Source organism: Grammomys surdaster, unplaced genomic scaffold (genome assembly GCF_004785775.1).
Source record: "Grammomys surdaster isolate TR1022 unplaced genomic scaffold, NIH_TR_1.0 1057, whole genome shotgun sequence".
NCBI classification, from domain to species: Eukaryota; Metazoa; Chordata; class Mammalia; order Rodentia; family Muridae; genus Grammomys; species Grammomys surdaster.
This window is the reverse complement of record NW_021605476.1, coordinates 485725-501933: the sequence shown is the minus strand read 5'-3', so window position 1 is coordinate 501933 and position 16209 is coordinate 485725. Positions and strand designations below refer to the sequence as shown.

Here is a 16209-nt window from a genome sequence, read left to right as displayed (position 1 = left end):
AGAGAGAGAGAGAGAGAGAGAGAGAGAGAGAGAGAGAGAGAGAGAGAGAGAGAGAGAAGGCAGATTACATGATATAAACAAAACATCCCCCACTGTCTTTTACCAAAATATGAAAAACGGCCATGCACACTTCGGCTATGAGGCTAAAGACACCCTCAAGCAAAGGCTGTGACAGGGCTACGTTACAGAAATGAACATTATTGTTCATGTTGTCTTTTTGAAAAAGTACATAAAAGGCCTGTGAGGTAGGAATAAAATGAAGGCATGAAGAGCAAATGGTTGTGCAGGCATGCTCTTGAGTCAGAAGGAAGGTCTGAAAAGCCTCGTGGGAATGCAGTTGAACGCAGACACCGTTGCCCTCAGTGCTGTGGAATGTGGGTTGCACAAAACCTCGAGGTGTCGGTAGCACTTGGCACGCTGTGCAGGCGGGACTCTCTCTAGCCATCCAGCCATTTGTCTCCCTCAGATAATATGCCAAACTGCTTATTTAAAAGCCCAACAAAGGGATGCCTTCTCACGCAGAGCACTCAGAGAAGGGCTTTTGTCACTTTTCAGCCAGAACTCTTAGTGTCCCTCAGCAAGAATGACCCAGAGCCAGGAGCTCTCGGTACTGCTGTGAAGAGTGGCCCCACCCAATTCTAGATCACTGTATTGCTTCTGACCAGAGGTGTCAAGTCCACAGCAGAGCTCGTGCTGACCGGGGAAGCCTGTCCCTCTTTATGCCTTCTCCAGCTCAGTGATAGCCGGATTTCACCTTGTTCATTTAGATTTGTTATTACTGCTTTCTGGGATGGGGTCACAGGTGGCCCAAGCTGGCCTTAGATTCTCTATGTAACCAGTCTCCATGTGCCACCACATTCAGTTCTAGATTTTTGGTATGGTTCGCTGAAATCTAGAAAGTAGTATTTTCCTCACTACTTTCTGATTCCACGCTTCTGTGATCATGGAGACTGAACCCAGGGTCCCGTGCTTGGCAAGTCCTCCACCACTGTCCTAAAGCCCCTGCTCTGTGCTGCACTCCGAGGTGAAATCTGCTGACACCAAAAGCCTGAGATGAGTCCACAAGTTTAATCCCAGCACTTGGGAGGCAGAGGCAGGCAGACCTCTGTGAGTTCCAGGCTAGTCTGGTCTAAAGAGTGAGTTCTAGGACAGCCAGGGCTACATAGAGACTGTTTCAAAAAGCAAACAAACAGCACCAACTGGATGAGGGGGTAACACAGAGAGACGTGAGGATTGGATGGGAAATTGATCTAAACAAATTCTACAGTGCCTTCTAACCTGGAAAGTTCTAGCAATCCTTTAGTACAGTGGTACTCAAGCTTCCTAGTGCTACAACCCTTTAACCTAGTTCCTCTTGTTGTGCTGACCCCTGACCATAAGATTATTGTCATTGCTACTTCATAACTGTAGTTTTGCTACAGAAAATTGGGAATCGTTCTACCTCAAGACCCAGCTTCTGGGCATATACCCAAAAGATGCTACCATTATGAATCATAACATAACTATCCGTGTTTTCCAATGGTCTTAGATGACCCCTGTGAAAGAATTGTTCAACAACTCACAAGGGATCCTGACCCACAAGTTGACAAACACTGTTTTAGACCAGGTATGATGGAATGCAGCATGGCTGGCAGGAGGTAGGGGGGACAGAGAGTGGGCTGGAGATATGGCTAGGATAGTATATCACTCATGAAGCATACACAAAGGCCTGGGGTGAGTCTGAAGCACCCACATAAACCAGCTGTGAAAGTGCCCACTAAAATCCCAGACAGAGGCAGGAGGATCACTGTGAGTTTGAGGCTATCTGTATAGTGAGATCTTAAATATAAAACAAATAAACAAACAAACTGGAGGAAAAGTTTTGCCATTTCAGAGAGTGACTAATCACAGATTAGTCAAATGAGTGGAACACAGGGAGAGGGGCAGATGAGCCACACTTTGACGGGGTGAACAGAAGAGCCAGGGAGCTGGTAGTGATTATAGAGGCAGGAGGTTCCACCCACGTCACCTTGGTTATGAACAGGGAGAGCACAAGAAGGCTTGTGACAACAGATACGCCTGGCTCTCCCGATGTCTGCAACCTCACTTTGAGTAACGTCACAGTTAAACATTATCTTCAGGGAATTCTTATCAAAATGAACAATTGTTTCTTGAAACGAGGAGTCTTATGTATGGTTCATTCCTAACAATGTCTTTGTGCGCCCACTTTCCCCTCCCAGAACCCCAGGATAATTGTGTGCTTGTGGCTTTCAAGTTGGTATTTTTTATAGATTTCTTGAAATTTTCTACATAAACAATCAGGTCAGCCGCATATTAATATAGCTTCGATGTCACGTTCCGATCAGGGAGCCTTCTGTTCCTTTTTCTCTAGGATATCATGCTTCTTTTTTTTTTTTTGGTTTTTCGTGACAGGGTTTCTCTGTGTAGCCCTGGCTGTCCTGGAACTCATTCTGTAGACCAGGCTAGCCTCGAACTCAGAAATTCGCCTGCCTCTGCCTCCCAAGTGCTGGGATTAAAGGCGTGCGCCACCACCGCCCGGCAGATATCATGCTTCTTATCCTGATGCGTGTGAACATCTTTGCCTTGTTCCTAATATTAGGGGAAATGCACGTGGCCTTTCACTGGAAAAGGCAATGCCACCTGTCAGTTTCTCCCAGACGCTCTTGCACAATGAGGAAGTTCCTTTTTCTTCATAGTTTGATGAGGAATTCATTGAGAATCTATATTGAATGCCATCAAATACCTTTTTTGCACCCATTGAGACATGCTTTCCTTGTTTGTTAATATACTGAATTACATGTACTGAATGCCTCAAATATTGGAGTCTGTGGAATCAAGCAGTTACCTTCAGAACACAGTTAGGGTAACTTGGATTATGGTCATTAACTTTAGGCTATAAATTAACATTTAGAATAATTTTCTTGAAAGCTGAACTCATGTTTCATGTTCCTTGGGGTAATGGGTGGAGCCTTGGAAAGATTGGCTTTCTCACATGTCCAATGAGAAATAGCACTGGGGCTAAACTAGTCCCAGGAGAGATGGCTGTGGACACACCCATAAAGCAATAAACCAAACAAGCCTGGGTCACAAGTTGACTTTTCTCTCCTTATGTTTTCTGATTGTTTCCAGTCATTGCAACAATATAGCTGCTGGATGCAACTTAAGGAGCGAAAGGTTTACTTTAGCTGCAGTTGAGGGTACAGTCCATTATAGCAGAGAAGAGACAGCGAGGAGTCCAGGCAGCCAGCCATCTGCCCTTGGGTGCTGACTTAGCACCATCAGTTATAAGCACCGTTTCAACTTTGCTCAAAGGGCAGAGTGACTGCCCGGCCCACCGCTAGTTATACTGTAAGAAACTAAGCAAAGGTGACAGTGGCTGGACCTTTGGTCCTCTCAATGACACACACACCATCCATGGGGATGGTGCGTTACTCAAACTGTCACTGCCTCCTCTCTTGCTTCACTCTTCAACTTAATGGCTCAGCCATAGTCCTTAAAAGTAGCCCCCCTCCCCCCGAGACCCACCTGGAAATGCCATCCCATAATGAGTGTACAGCAGCATCTGTGGAAGGGTTTTGTGGTTGGTTTAAAAAGCGGCTCTGCAAAAGTCCAGTCACTGCAGAGAGTGAAGCAGAACTGTGTGCATGAGTTAATGTGGTATTGTTTCCTCACAGGGTTACCTGGAGCCACAGGAAATCCAGGGGAAAAGGGAGAGAAGGGAGATGCTGGTGAACTGGGCTTACCTGGAAATGAGGGCCCACCAGGGCCGAAAGGTGACAAGGGAGACAAAGGAGACGTGTCCAATGATGTGCTTTTGACAGGTAGGCTGGTGTCTTCCTGGCACTAGGGCACAGAGACTTGCCCTGTCCAGCCCATGGCTGCTCTGGTGACTTTTCTCAGCTCTGGGCTCTGCTCTGCAGCAGGTTCTGGAGTACTTTCCCTCCTTGATTGTGTGAGACAGAGTCTTCTGTACACCCAGGCTAACCTGGAACTATCTATGTAGCAGAAACTGACTAGCCTTGTTCAACCCTCCTTCTCCACCTCTCAAGTGTTGCAACTATAGCTGTATACCACTGAGCTCAGCATGGTGGTCTGCAGTTTCAAAGCTATGCCTGTTTTTCCATGTAGGCAAGTCTGAATCTGGTATCTAGCGTGAGGAATTTAATGCATTTACCTTGGCTGGAAGGATGTGGCGGCTCCTGCCTGTAGTCCTAAGCATGAGGAGGCTAAAGCTGAAAGCTTCCTTCAAGTTTGATTACATGGTCAGATCAAAGTCACACAGTGAACAAAAGCAGAGTCCAGTGAGCCTCCCAGGTGGTCCGAGACTCACCACTGCTTCTCCTACCTGGCTATCAAGTAGGAGGACTTCAAATGACAGGTGACCAATCTCCCCGTAGGCACTCTGAGTATCTCTGGGATTGGACAGTAATCAAGGTCTATAGAAGATGAGTGTCTAGCTCAGGAATAAAGTGTTCACCTGGCTTGCAAGAGCTGCTGGGTTAAATTCCCTAGCATAAGGAGAGTGGGAAGGACAGGGAGGAGGGAAAAGAGAGAAGAAGAGGAAGAAGTAGATGAAGAGAAGGAAGGGAAGAGTAAGAAGAGTTCCTCAGGGATTTTAGGAAGTCAGAACTGGGACTCTGGCACTGGAGTGACAAAGGCCTGGCTCTGTTGAGCCACTAGAGCTGAGATCCTGCTCTGGTGACCTTAAGTAACCACCACTTTCTAGCAGAATCCTCCTGAGAGGGTCCCACTACCTCCTCACAGAGAGACTTGGAAGATTGATAAAACTCTTGGCATAGATCTTACAGACAGTGGATCATCAGGACCTACTATGGTAGCTCTTTAATTCAGTAAAGACAGCACTCACTTAAGTCATCTCTAGGAAGGGGTGCACACAGTGGGACTCCAGAGCTGCTTTCTTATCTTTCCCTGACTGGAAACTGTCCCTGTGGAGAATATTATATCAGTTCCTCTTTTTCTTTCTCTCTAGGTGCCAAAGGTGACCAAGGTCCCCCTGGCCCACCTGGCCCCCCAGGGCCCCCAGGCCCTCCTGGAAGCAGAAGGTCCAAAGGCCCTCGACAGCCAAACGTGTTCAACAGCCAGTGTCCAGGTCGCCAAGCCCTGCCCTCAGGGATTCCACTCCTTACACTAAAGATAGCCTCTTCCAGACTTCGTGACCAAATTTTGAAAGGAGATATTATCCTAAATGAAACTCATCCCTGAAATATGCTCACAGGAAGTCTGAATACCTGCCCTGGGAATGGGGACTATGGTCAGGCCCAACACTGAGCCTATCACCCCTTCCCTTGCTGGTCTCCCCACACTGACCTCCATGTTGTGACTCTTCCTGGCCATATAACCCTTTCCTTCCCCCAGGAGAAGGGTTTTATTTGGTTTGTTTTTAATTACTGTTACAACTTAAAGACACAGTGTCACTAGGTCCCCTGAGAGCAGCATCTTGAGATCTAAGCTGTTAACTGTAGCTACAAATTCCCGAGAGAGTAAGAAACCAGAAGATAGTGGGGCAGTCAGATTGGTTAACACCCTGCTGAGAATGATCACAGAATCTCTGTCACTGTCAGTACTGTGTGTGTTGGGGGCAGGAGGTTGAACCCAGAGCCCGGTGCTTACCACTAAGCTATACCTCCAGTCCTCTGCCACTTAGTTTTGAGTGCTAAGACTGCCAGGCACAGTGCTAAGTACTTAGTTCTACTGATCCCTATGACTATCCTAGGATGCTGACATGCTTGTTTCTAACTTACAGAGAGAAAACAGACAGCCAAGGAGCTACCAGGCCCAGCTCAAGTCAAAAGTTTCTTAGAAACAAAGGATAATAATAATAGGAAGCTATTTCAACAGTGGATTTAAAACTAGAGGTTACCCAGAATGTCTTGGCTGTCTTATACCACAAGGCACAACTTGAGCTGTCATTTCAGCAGCAGATGTGGAGGAGGACCCTGACTTTCTCCAAACACCTGCATTGTTTGGAATAGTGGTCTTCCTAGACATTTCCAGAGAATGGACCCAGCCATAAGACTGAAACTCTGGTTGGGAGCCTGTGGCTTGGGCTTGCTAAAAAGCAAGTGACCAAGAAACATGGTAGAGATGTTATAATGAATACATTTGTGACTTTGCCAGAAAGTTATAGACACCATTGTGACAACTATATGACCCATTGTGACAACTGCATTGATTGTTGTCGTTTTAGGGGAGACGTGTGTCATACCCAATGATGATACCTTGGTGGGAAGAGCTGACGAGAAAGTTAATGAGTCCCATTCTCCACAGACAGGTAGGAACCCCCGCCCCTGGGCTGGGTGCACCTTAGTGCCTGTGTGTTTCATTTGCCTGCACAGGCCTTGTATTCAATCCCCAGCACCGCGCACAAATATTCTATTTGGAAATTCAAAACTAAATGCCTTAACCAGCTGGTACATGACTCTCTTTTTTTCTGACAGAATCCATGATCACTTCCATTGGCAACCCAGCCCAAGTCCTAAAAGTGAGAGAGACTTTTGGGACTTGGATAAGAGAGTCTGCTAACAAAAGTGATGACCGCATTTGGGTGACTGAACATTTTTCAGGTACTTCTATCTAGAAATGGAAATCATATTTGTTGCCTACCTACAAGCTTATTCTATACCCACGTGTCTGAGATATCCACTAGTGTGAGAATAAGGCTCCTTGTCGTAGAAAGCATAACTGAATGTGTAGAACACCTTCTAGCTTGGATGTGTTGGTTGCAAGCTTTGTAGTTCAGGTCCCAGATACATGACTATGCAATGTAAACTATCCAATCTCAACACAGTAGCCAGGCAGAAATAAAGAGCAGGACAGCTACAGGTTTTATCAACTAATTCATACTGCAGAAGATATATAAAAGACAAATTATGGCTTACAAATACTAACCATCTGGCTCTGCGATCTGGTGTGTTAAGGATGATATGACCTTAGCTATAAAAACCAAATTCAGTGGGCACAGCCCATTGCTCTCTGAGTTTGAGACCATCCTATGAGAGTACTTTTGGCCATATTTCTCACATATTTGTTGGATGGAGCCCAGGGGAGAAGATAGAGAACCATCTCACAGCCTTTCCATGTCTGAAGATAGACCTGGTCACACTGTCCCCAAAAGATGTGAAGTGGCCAGTGGTAGTAAGAGTGACTTCATTCCAGAAGACTCTGGCGGTACACATCCATTGGTCAAAAGCTAAGAATCATTTCTTTATTTCATCAGCACGAACTGATGAGTCCAGTAGTAACCTCTGTCTACCAAGCTGGGGGCTTGAGGCTCAAAGAAAGAGAGAAGTGTTGCGTAGGAGCAGCGGTGGTCTTGGTGCTTAGGAAGGGATGGGGGCAGCAAGCGGAAGCTGTACAAGCACCAGATATTTATAAATACTATAGATTTTATAAATGCTATAGAGTGAGGTGGGTGGGAGGGGACAGGTGTTCGTTCAGCAGCATGTGTGTTCATGGGTAAGAGAATCATTGCTGGTGGGTAAGAGACTCCCTCCTCCCCTCCCACAGGCATCATGGTGAAGGAGTTCAAAGACCTGCCGGCACTCCTCAATGGCAGCTTCACCCTCCTCCACCTCCCACATTATTTTCATGGCTGTGGGCACGCTGTCTACAACAACTCTCTCTACTACCACAAAGGAGGCTCCAACACCATTGTGAGGTGAGCCGCCATGCGTGCCCTGCAGTGTCTCCTCACAGTGCGTATGCTGGCTGTGGCTCAGATGTGTTCTGTGATCTTTATGTGCCTAGGTAGATCAATCAGGGTTTGTCTCCCAATAGAATGGCAGAAAACAGTGAGGGAGTCCCACACCCGGGCCCCTGCTGATGCACACCCATGGGAGGATAAGAGGCAGGGAGAAGGAGACATGGAGTTTTGGCCACTGCCACTCACATCCGTTGAGACAGGAAGCAAGCAAGGGCAGAGCTTTCCTGGCACAAAGGGCAGAGCTTTCCTGGCATGACTCTTTCCATGGAGGAGATGTAAAGACAACATCTATCCTTCCTCCCAAAGTCCCAGCAACAAACAGAGGTGTGATTCCACCAAAAGTCCCGTCTGGGGAACCAGGGAGTTTATCAGGCTTACTTACAGAGCAGTGGGCAAGGGGTGACAGGCAGGAACACAGTGACCTTACAGCAGTCACACTGGAAAGTCATCCCAGCATGGATGATGGCTGCTCCTTCCCCTAGTCCTTCTCCACCTACATACTCTTGCTCCTCCTCAAGATCCCCAAGGTCACATGCAGTTAGGGCAGAACTGCTTACAACGGGTTGAAAGGGTGGTTGAATACTTGTGAGAAACCCATGGCTCTCCCTACTCTCTTCTATGAGGGAAGGTCAGCAGTCAACACCCTCAGTGTCATGATCTTTTGAAAGCAGACTCAGCCAGTTTAGCTTGGAGGATAGCGAGACAGGAAATGCTCACCCCTTGCCTCGCTCTCCTCCCCTATGCTACCACATGACATCATCTCTTGTCATCCTTTATGGGTAAAATCTGGTGTAGAAGAGGAAAGAATTTATCTCCCACTCAGACACCTTCACCAGAGCCCCTGGTGCCTGATATCTGTTTAATGGGTAGCTCCCTGTTAACATGTTATTACCACATGTTGTGGGGATAGGGGAGTTCTAAGAAGAAACCCTAAAATGAGAAATGATATCTTTTTAAAAATGGAGTTTGGAGGTTTGGCTTTTGAGGTATGAGTTCAAATCCAGGGCCTCACACATACTAGAAATAGTCTTTACCAATGAGCACATTATATCTCCCCCTCCTTTCTACTTCTAAGTTTTACTGAAAGAACACTTTCCCTGGAGAAATGTAACAATAATCTACCTGCTCCTTAAGGAACACTGGCACACCAAAGTGTGACTCCTCTAAAGTGTAACTTGGGGAACCAGTGGATCTATTGGGCATGCTTTTAGAGCGTTTACACCCCAAAGCAGCCCCACCTCCAGGAAGCTTCACCCTGGCATGAAAGACACCTTTCCCCCAGCTTTACAAACTGAGTCCCCTTCCCCACTGCAGTGAACAAATACACTACACGCTAGGGCAGAATTCCAGACCGAGGACTTGACGCTCAGATGACTCAGTGACCCTCCTAACACCCCATGCCCTAGGAAGCAACAGCCACAATCAAGAAGCCCTGTCACAGAGTTTGTTGCTATGAGAAAGATGATAGCTCTTATGCTCAGAGTGTAGCGGTCTTCCACAGTCTTGCCAAGTTGCTCAGGCTGCTCTTAATTTCTCTGTGTTGTCAAGAAAGGCCTTGAACTTACGGTCATAGACCACTCATGAATGTTACATACCACTGCAGGTATAAGTAGAGTTCTTTATTTAAGCCTGTGCCTAGGCATTGACACAGGCCACAAAGAACTCTTCTCCCTAAGCAATATAGGATAATGTTTATAAAGAAAACCCAGAATTACTTCAAACCAGATGCAGCAGGGGGGGCTCAACATTTTCAAAGGTTTCAGCTCAGTTGATAAAAAAACAGGTACATGAGAAAGCTCTGCTCAGCAGGATGTCACCATAGAGGCTAGAGAGGAGTGAGGTGAAGTGCAAGACGGTCACTTTGGGGCATTTCACTTAACAATCATTCCACCTTAGCCTCCCAAGTACCCCAGATTATAGCCTTGTGCTCCCAGGCTTGGGTGAGCTGTGCTGAGTGGGTCGGGGACTCTCAGCTTAGACCTACAGCAAACCACATGCCTAGAGCAGAAGGCAGAGCAGAGTATATTGAAGGTGCTGCTCCTGTAGAACAGAGTTCCCAGCACTCAGGAGCTGGTATGGCTGAGTCCTTCCCAAGTGCTGTTCTTCTCAGGCTCCTTTCCAGCTTAACTCGGCTTTCCTGGTCTGCTTCGGTTTGCTGGGCTTCCTTAAAAGCCTTTGAGTCCCACCAGCCTCTTGCGCTCTGCTGCTCAAAAGCGCCCTCTGGTGTTTTCTTTTAATCTTAATATCCCAGATTTAGGTAGTGATTAAATCATAATATATATATGGTTTTGAGTCTGGGGAATCAGATCCCAGAGCTAAGGGGCATGGAACTCCATACATGGTTCTATTTATAATTCTTCTTTCTAGACAAGAAAGTTGTCTTCTCAGCCTCTACCACATCTCTTCTCAGCTAGTGACCTTTTCCTTAGTTTAAATTGTCTTTTTTTTTAATTAAAATTTTAGCATAAAATAAATGAATGACTAGCAAACTTTGGAGTTTTAAAACCTAAATTTAGGGGCTATCAATGTTCCCAGTTGAAAGAGTGTTCAAAGCTCTGGGTTTGATCTTCAGCACTGCAGAAGCAAGGCTTGGTGGTATAAGCCCAGTGCTTGGCAGGTGGAGGAAAGAGGATTAGGTGTTCAAGGCTATCCTCAGCTACACTGCTGATTTGGGGACAGTCCTTAACAGCACACTACTGTATCCCTTTGCTTCTGCTAGCACAGGCTAGTCACTGCCTTCACATCCTTGCTGCTCAGAACATCACTGAAGGGCAAGTAGAAAAGTTTCCTGGAGTCTTTTGACAACAGAGACCACCAGGCCTTGGTCCACTCTTGGTAACTCAGCTTAGTAAGGAGCAAAACAAATCACCCGGGTCCACAAACATGAGTAGCCTTGAGCGTTTCCATCTGGCCTCTTCCCTCCGACTCAGCCTTCTCATATATGGAACATATGTAAGCTTTGACTTGTTCCAGGACTAGCTTGTAACTTATTAAATCCATTTGTTCTATTTTATGTCTTCCACACAGCTAGTTACTCCTCAGGTTTACCCGACCATCTCCTCCGGAGCACAGCTCCAATCTCCAGAGCCTGACTCGTTCCCAGAATCACCCCTCCTTCTCTGCCAAAACTCCCACCTCCTATTTCCTGCCTCAGCTCATTGGCCATAAACTTTTTTTTATTGACAGGTGATGTTTCCTACAGTTCCTGAGAATTCTCTCTACAGACGTGTTTAATCCACTCTAACTCATTTTTAAAAACATGTTTCAGATTTGAATTTGGGAAAGAGACATCTCAAACTCTGAAGCTTGAAAATGCTTTGTATTTTGATCGAAAATACCTCTTTGCAAATTCCAAGACTTACTTCAACATAGCAGTGGATGAGAAGGGCCTCTGGATTATCTACGCTTCGAGTGTGGATGGCTCAAGCATCCTCGTAGCCCGGCTGGATGAGAGGACATTCTCTGTGCTGCAGCACATCAATACCACATACCCCAAATCCAAGGCTGGCAACGCCTTCATAGCTCAAGGAATCCTCTATGTCACAGACACCAAAGACACGAGGATCACGTTTGCCTTTGATTTGTTAAGCGGAAAACAGATCAATGCAAACTTTGATTTCAGAATGTCACAGTCTGTTCTTGCCATGCTATCGTACAACATGAGAGACCAGCATTTATACTCATGGGAAGATGGCCATCTGATGCTTTATCCTGTGCAGTTTCTGTCAGCAGCATTAAGCCAGCGATAGGCTTGCTGTCTGCTCCCTCATTATACTCCACATGCTTTCTAGGGTTTGTTCAAGCCCAACAGAAAGCTAGCCTGTAAAGGATACCCAGATACTCGGAGCATAAGCCCGAGCCACAGGCTCTTGTGCAAGCAGCGAGTCCTCTTTCAGCCAGGTTGCTTAAATAGTTAGAGATTGGAAGTAGGAATGGATGAGATCCTGTGACCCTTAATCCCTCCTCAGACTCAGCAAGTTAGCTCTCCCCCGTGACGTTAGTGTCCCCATCGGCAATATGAGACATCTGAGTATGACTGACAACATTTCCTCTGCCTATATGAAGTTCTGTGATTCTTGCCTGATCATATATTAGATTGCTTTCTGGTTTCTTATTTTTTTTCTCCACATGTAAATGAGTTTACCTGCAGCTTGAGGGGTGCGCCTATCAGTGATGACATACACTTATTAGGTACTTAGGGAAGGTGCACTGGCTCTTATGGCTTCTAAGGTATTATATTATCCATTATTTGTTATTTTTCTCTGAATACACACCAGCCACTACAGAACGATTCTAATTTTCAGCTCCTAAAGACAAATCCAAGATTAATAAAAATCATGAATAGATACAAGCTCAGGACTCTAAAGGAAACTGCATCAGGCCCGTCTGGACGTCGGTCAATTTCTGATCATGTCCGTTTGCTGCTGGGGTCATAAACGAGAAACCTTCAGTTCGTGCGTGGTTCCTTTTGCCAAGGCCATGGGATTGTTATCAGAGTATCAAACACTAAGTGGCCAGTAATCTGGTTAGAAGCATGGAGACATGATGGCTTTTCCAAAGACAGGCACCATTTATTTGTACTTGCTGTCTAGAATAAGGGAAGGCAACTGGTTTAAAGGCCAAAGTCAGCTTATCTCCCATCCCTGTACATCGAATCCCTGCACCTAAGAATCACGACTCAGACCACGACAGCGGTGAAGCAGAGCAGCGCTATAAATCCCCAACCACACTGCCTAGGCCTTTCCAGAAAGAAAAACTGCTGACCTTTAAGGATACAAAACGAGCCAGGCTCTCGGAAGGACTCACTCCCTGGGTTTTGTTAGGCTTTCTTTAGACTGAGAAGCAGCATTTATGCTTGAGTTTTAGTGGAAGGGACAGCTAAGGACAGCATTAGATGGAGTAAGAGAGCCTCCAGGAATGGAGGTGCTCACTCCCACGTGGTTCTCAAGGTTGGGTCTGGTCCTCTTGGTTACTAAGGATCTAGTTTAATTGGCTCCTATAAGACCTTAAATAGCCATGATCTCTGCCAACTCCTTCTGCCTGGCACTGAGTTCCAGACAGCCCTGTGGAGCTTCAAGAGGGAGCTAGGAATGGCAACTTTAAAAACCTAGATTTGTATGAATTTGGACCAGTCCCAGTTCCTTGGGGAAAGAATGATACAATACTACTGTGCTGGATAGTTTTACGTCAATGGAACACAAGCTAGAGTCTCTTGGGAGGAGGGAGCTTCAATTAAGAAAACGCCTCATAAGATCTGACTTTACGTAAGTTCGTAAGGCATTTTCTTAGTGACTGATGTGGGAGGGCTTGGCTTATTGTGGGTGGGACCACCTCTGGATGGTGGTTTCGGGCTCTATAAGAAGCAGGCTGAGAAAAGCCATTGTAGCAAGCCAGTAAGCATCAGCTCCTTCCTCCAGGTTCCAGCCTTCCTACAATGGTGAACAGTAAACAGGAAATGGATGCCAAATAAACCCTTTCCTCCCCAGCTTGCTTTTTGATCACAGAGTTTCACTGCAGCAATAGAACCCTAACTAGGACACTTGCATCCCTTGATTAGTCTTTGTGGAATGCTCTAGAAGTCGTACAATACTTAAAGTATACATGTTCTGCTAAGGCATGGACACAATGTCGCTAATTTCTGTGTGCTGGCTCGTATGATTAGGCAGGTAACATTGTCAATCCACTAAAAACAGTCCCTTAACGGCACAATGACTTTACACTAAGACTGCCTCCGCCAGAGGAAGAGCAGTTAAGGACGCCACGCCTATGGCTTCCTGCAAACACCTCTCCCCTGCAGCTCAGTATGCACGGCTATCTATGACTTTGATAACTGAAATAATACCAAACAGAAAAGTCGAAAACATTTAAAAAGATTCTTGCACCTGTAAGTGGGCCATTCTGACTTGGCATGTAATTTAAACATCTTGTAGCTCCTAGAGGTGGAATTTAAAACAAGGATGGAATTCATCTCTCAGCCTCGCTTTCTTTCCCCTCCAGCAAGCTGTTATGGTCAACCTCAACAAGTAAAGTTGTTTCAATTGTGTTTATCTTTTAACTTTTTAACAATTGTGTGTGTGCCTGTATCTATGTGTGTGGAGGGGTGCCTCTGTGTGTGTGTGTGTGTGTGTGTGTGTGTGTGTGTGTACACATGCATGTATTTGTGTGCACATGTGTGTGTGCAAGTGCCTATGTATGCATCTGTGTGTGTGCATTTGTGGGGGCATGTATGTGCATGTGTGCAGGTACCTGCTGAGTCCAGAAGGTATCATATCCCCCCTGGACCTGGAGTTCCAGACTGTTGTGTGTCAGAAGCCAAACCCAGGAAATTACCTGCTGTTCTAAGAGAACCTCAGGAAATTACCTGCTGTTCTGGAAAGCCTAGTCAGTACAAAGTTAAGAAAGGGTGTTCGCGGGTTTCAGGTCCCAGGAACTCAAAGAACGTCTGGTATTTCCTGGGAGCCGGTTATGACAGTGGGATGGTCTTGGGCAATAGGATATGACAGTGGGATAGCCCTAAGCAATGACCCTTGCCTAAACTTCCCGTTTTGCTGTATCTTTATAACCTGCCTGTGAAATTAAAGTTGCAGAGCTTGATCAGAACCCCAGACTTGCTCTCATCCTTTGTGTCTCTTGTCCTTTTATTCTTTTGCCCCCTTCCCTAGGGTCTCGTCGAATCCCCCAGGGGCTGGGACAGTTGTGAGCTCAGGTCCTCTGGAAGAGCAGAGCAGGCTCTTTACCCACAAGTGGTCTCGCCAGCCCTTAATCAAATTTCAGTTGATAAGTGAAGTCTTATGAGAAGACTAGAGCCTGGATCCTGTGACTAGCAGTTTAGTTTTGTCAAGATGCAAGTCTTGTTTGCCAAGGAACCTTCTCCCCAACCACAGGATAGGGCCATTATAAGACACACAGTCAACATCACCATTTTAACATCCAGGAGAGTAGAACATCAGAAGACGACTAACTCCAAGTGCAGCTGGAATGCTAGAGTTTGCCTGACTTCAGAACATTCTACTTTATTCTGTCATTAACAAAGGACATCCGGCCTGCAGTGCTGGCACACGCTTTTAATCCCAGCACTTGGGAGGCAGAGGCAGGTGGATTTCTGAGTTCAAGGCCACCCTGGTCTACAGAGTGAGTTCCACGACAGCCAGGGCTACACAGAGAAACCTTCTCTCGAAAAACAAAAAAAAAAAAAAAAAAAAAGAAAAGAAAGAAAGAAAAGAAAAACAAACAACAAAACAAAACAAACAAAGGACATCCGGTTCCTGTCATTAGAAAGTAGGCATAACTAACTTTAACATGTGTATGAAAGCCATTCCTTTCTGTGTGTTGTCTTGCTTTTGAGACAACATAACACATTGTAGGCTGGCCTAGAACTCAGCAGATTCCCAGCACTGAGGAGGCAGGGGCAGGGGCAGGAGCAGGGCAGGGGCAGGGGCAGGGGCAGAGGCAGGTGGATCTCACTGAGTTCCAGGATATCCTGTTCTACATAGCAAGCTCCAGGACAACCAGGACCACATAGAGAGACCCTGTCTCAAAAAACAAAAACAAAAACAAACAAAAAACAATAAAAATAAAAACAAAAATGAAATTAAAATATTGATTTAGAAGTCAAGCTTAACTGTGAACCCCATATTTACATCTGCTAATGCTGCCAAAACTTTCTGAGTGTAGTCCCAGAAGGAAGCCACTGTTCTTGGTAGAGCGACTCAGGCTGCCACTGGAACAATGAGATGACCCCATTGTCAAAGCTCAAGTTGCTGCTAGTTGGAATGACATCCAGTGGAACATGATGCATTGGCTGGTGTTAAACAGCAGTTGCAGACTTAGGAGGGAAGCAGGGACTGGGGACAATGACATTATGTGGGTGCTGCGGGGATTAACTGACCCTCTAGACGTTTTGTTAAAGGCTGAGCATGATTAACAGACAGCAGAAAGCTAAGTAGACAAGCCAGCAGGCTCCACGCATCTCCAGACACCAAGAATCTTCCAAAAGGATAAAATGAAGACAAGGTCTGGTACTTGAACATCTAAATTACCCAGAGCCAAAGGCAGACTTCCAACAACCACCCGCTTTAACATTTTACTGAATTCAATCTGCAAGGATTTTTAATATTATTTTCTGAGAAAGGATCTCATTTAGCCCAGACTGATCCTGAACTATATACATCAGAGAATAACCTTGAACTTCTTTTTGATCCTCTTGCCTCAACCTCCCAAGTGCTGTTTTACAAATATGAAAGATCACATCCAGTTTTATGTGGTCCTGGGTAAAATCCAGAGCCTTGTTCATGTTAGACTAGCATTTCCAGCTTCTCTTTGTTTAACTTTACATATATATGTATTCACATATATACACATGTATACATATACACACTATACCTATATCATTCATCTATAAATAATCTATACCTATATCCGAAGAGAAGAGAAAGAGAGAGAGAGAGAGAGAGAGAGAGAGAGAGAGAGAGAGAGAGAGAGAGAGA

General features: G+C 45.7%; 1 protein-coding gene across 1 annotated transcript in view; it reads left to right on the top strand.

The window, feature by feature from the left end:
• Gldn (gliomedin) overlaps positions 1-12046 on the top strand; it is a 47822-nt gene extending 35776 nt beyond the window's left edge. The window contains exons 5-10 of the mRNA XM_028783339.1: positions 3675-3821; positions 4991-5110; positions 6209-6292; positions 6459-6584; positions 7528-7678; positions 10992-12046. Coding sequence (XP_028639172.1) covers positions 3675-3821; positions 4991-5110; positions 6209-6292; positions 6459-6584; positions 7528-7678; positions 10992-11472 — 1109 coding nt within the window. The 3' untranslated portion in view covers positions 11473-12046. The remainder of the gene's footprint in view (positions 1-3674; positions 3822-4990; positions 5111-6208; positions 6293-6458; positions 6585-7527; positions 7679-10991) is intronic.
• The last annotated feature ends 4163 nt before the right edge of the window (positions 12047-16209 follow it).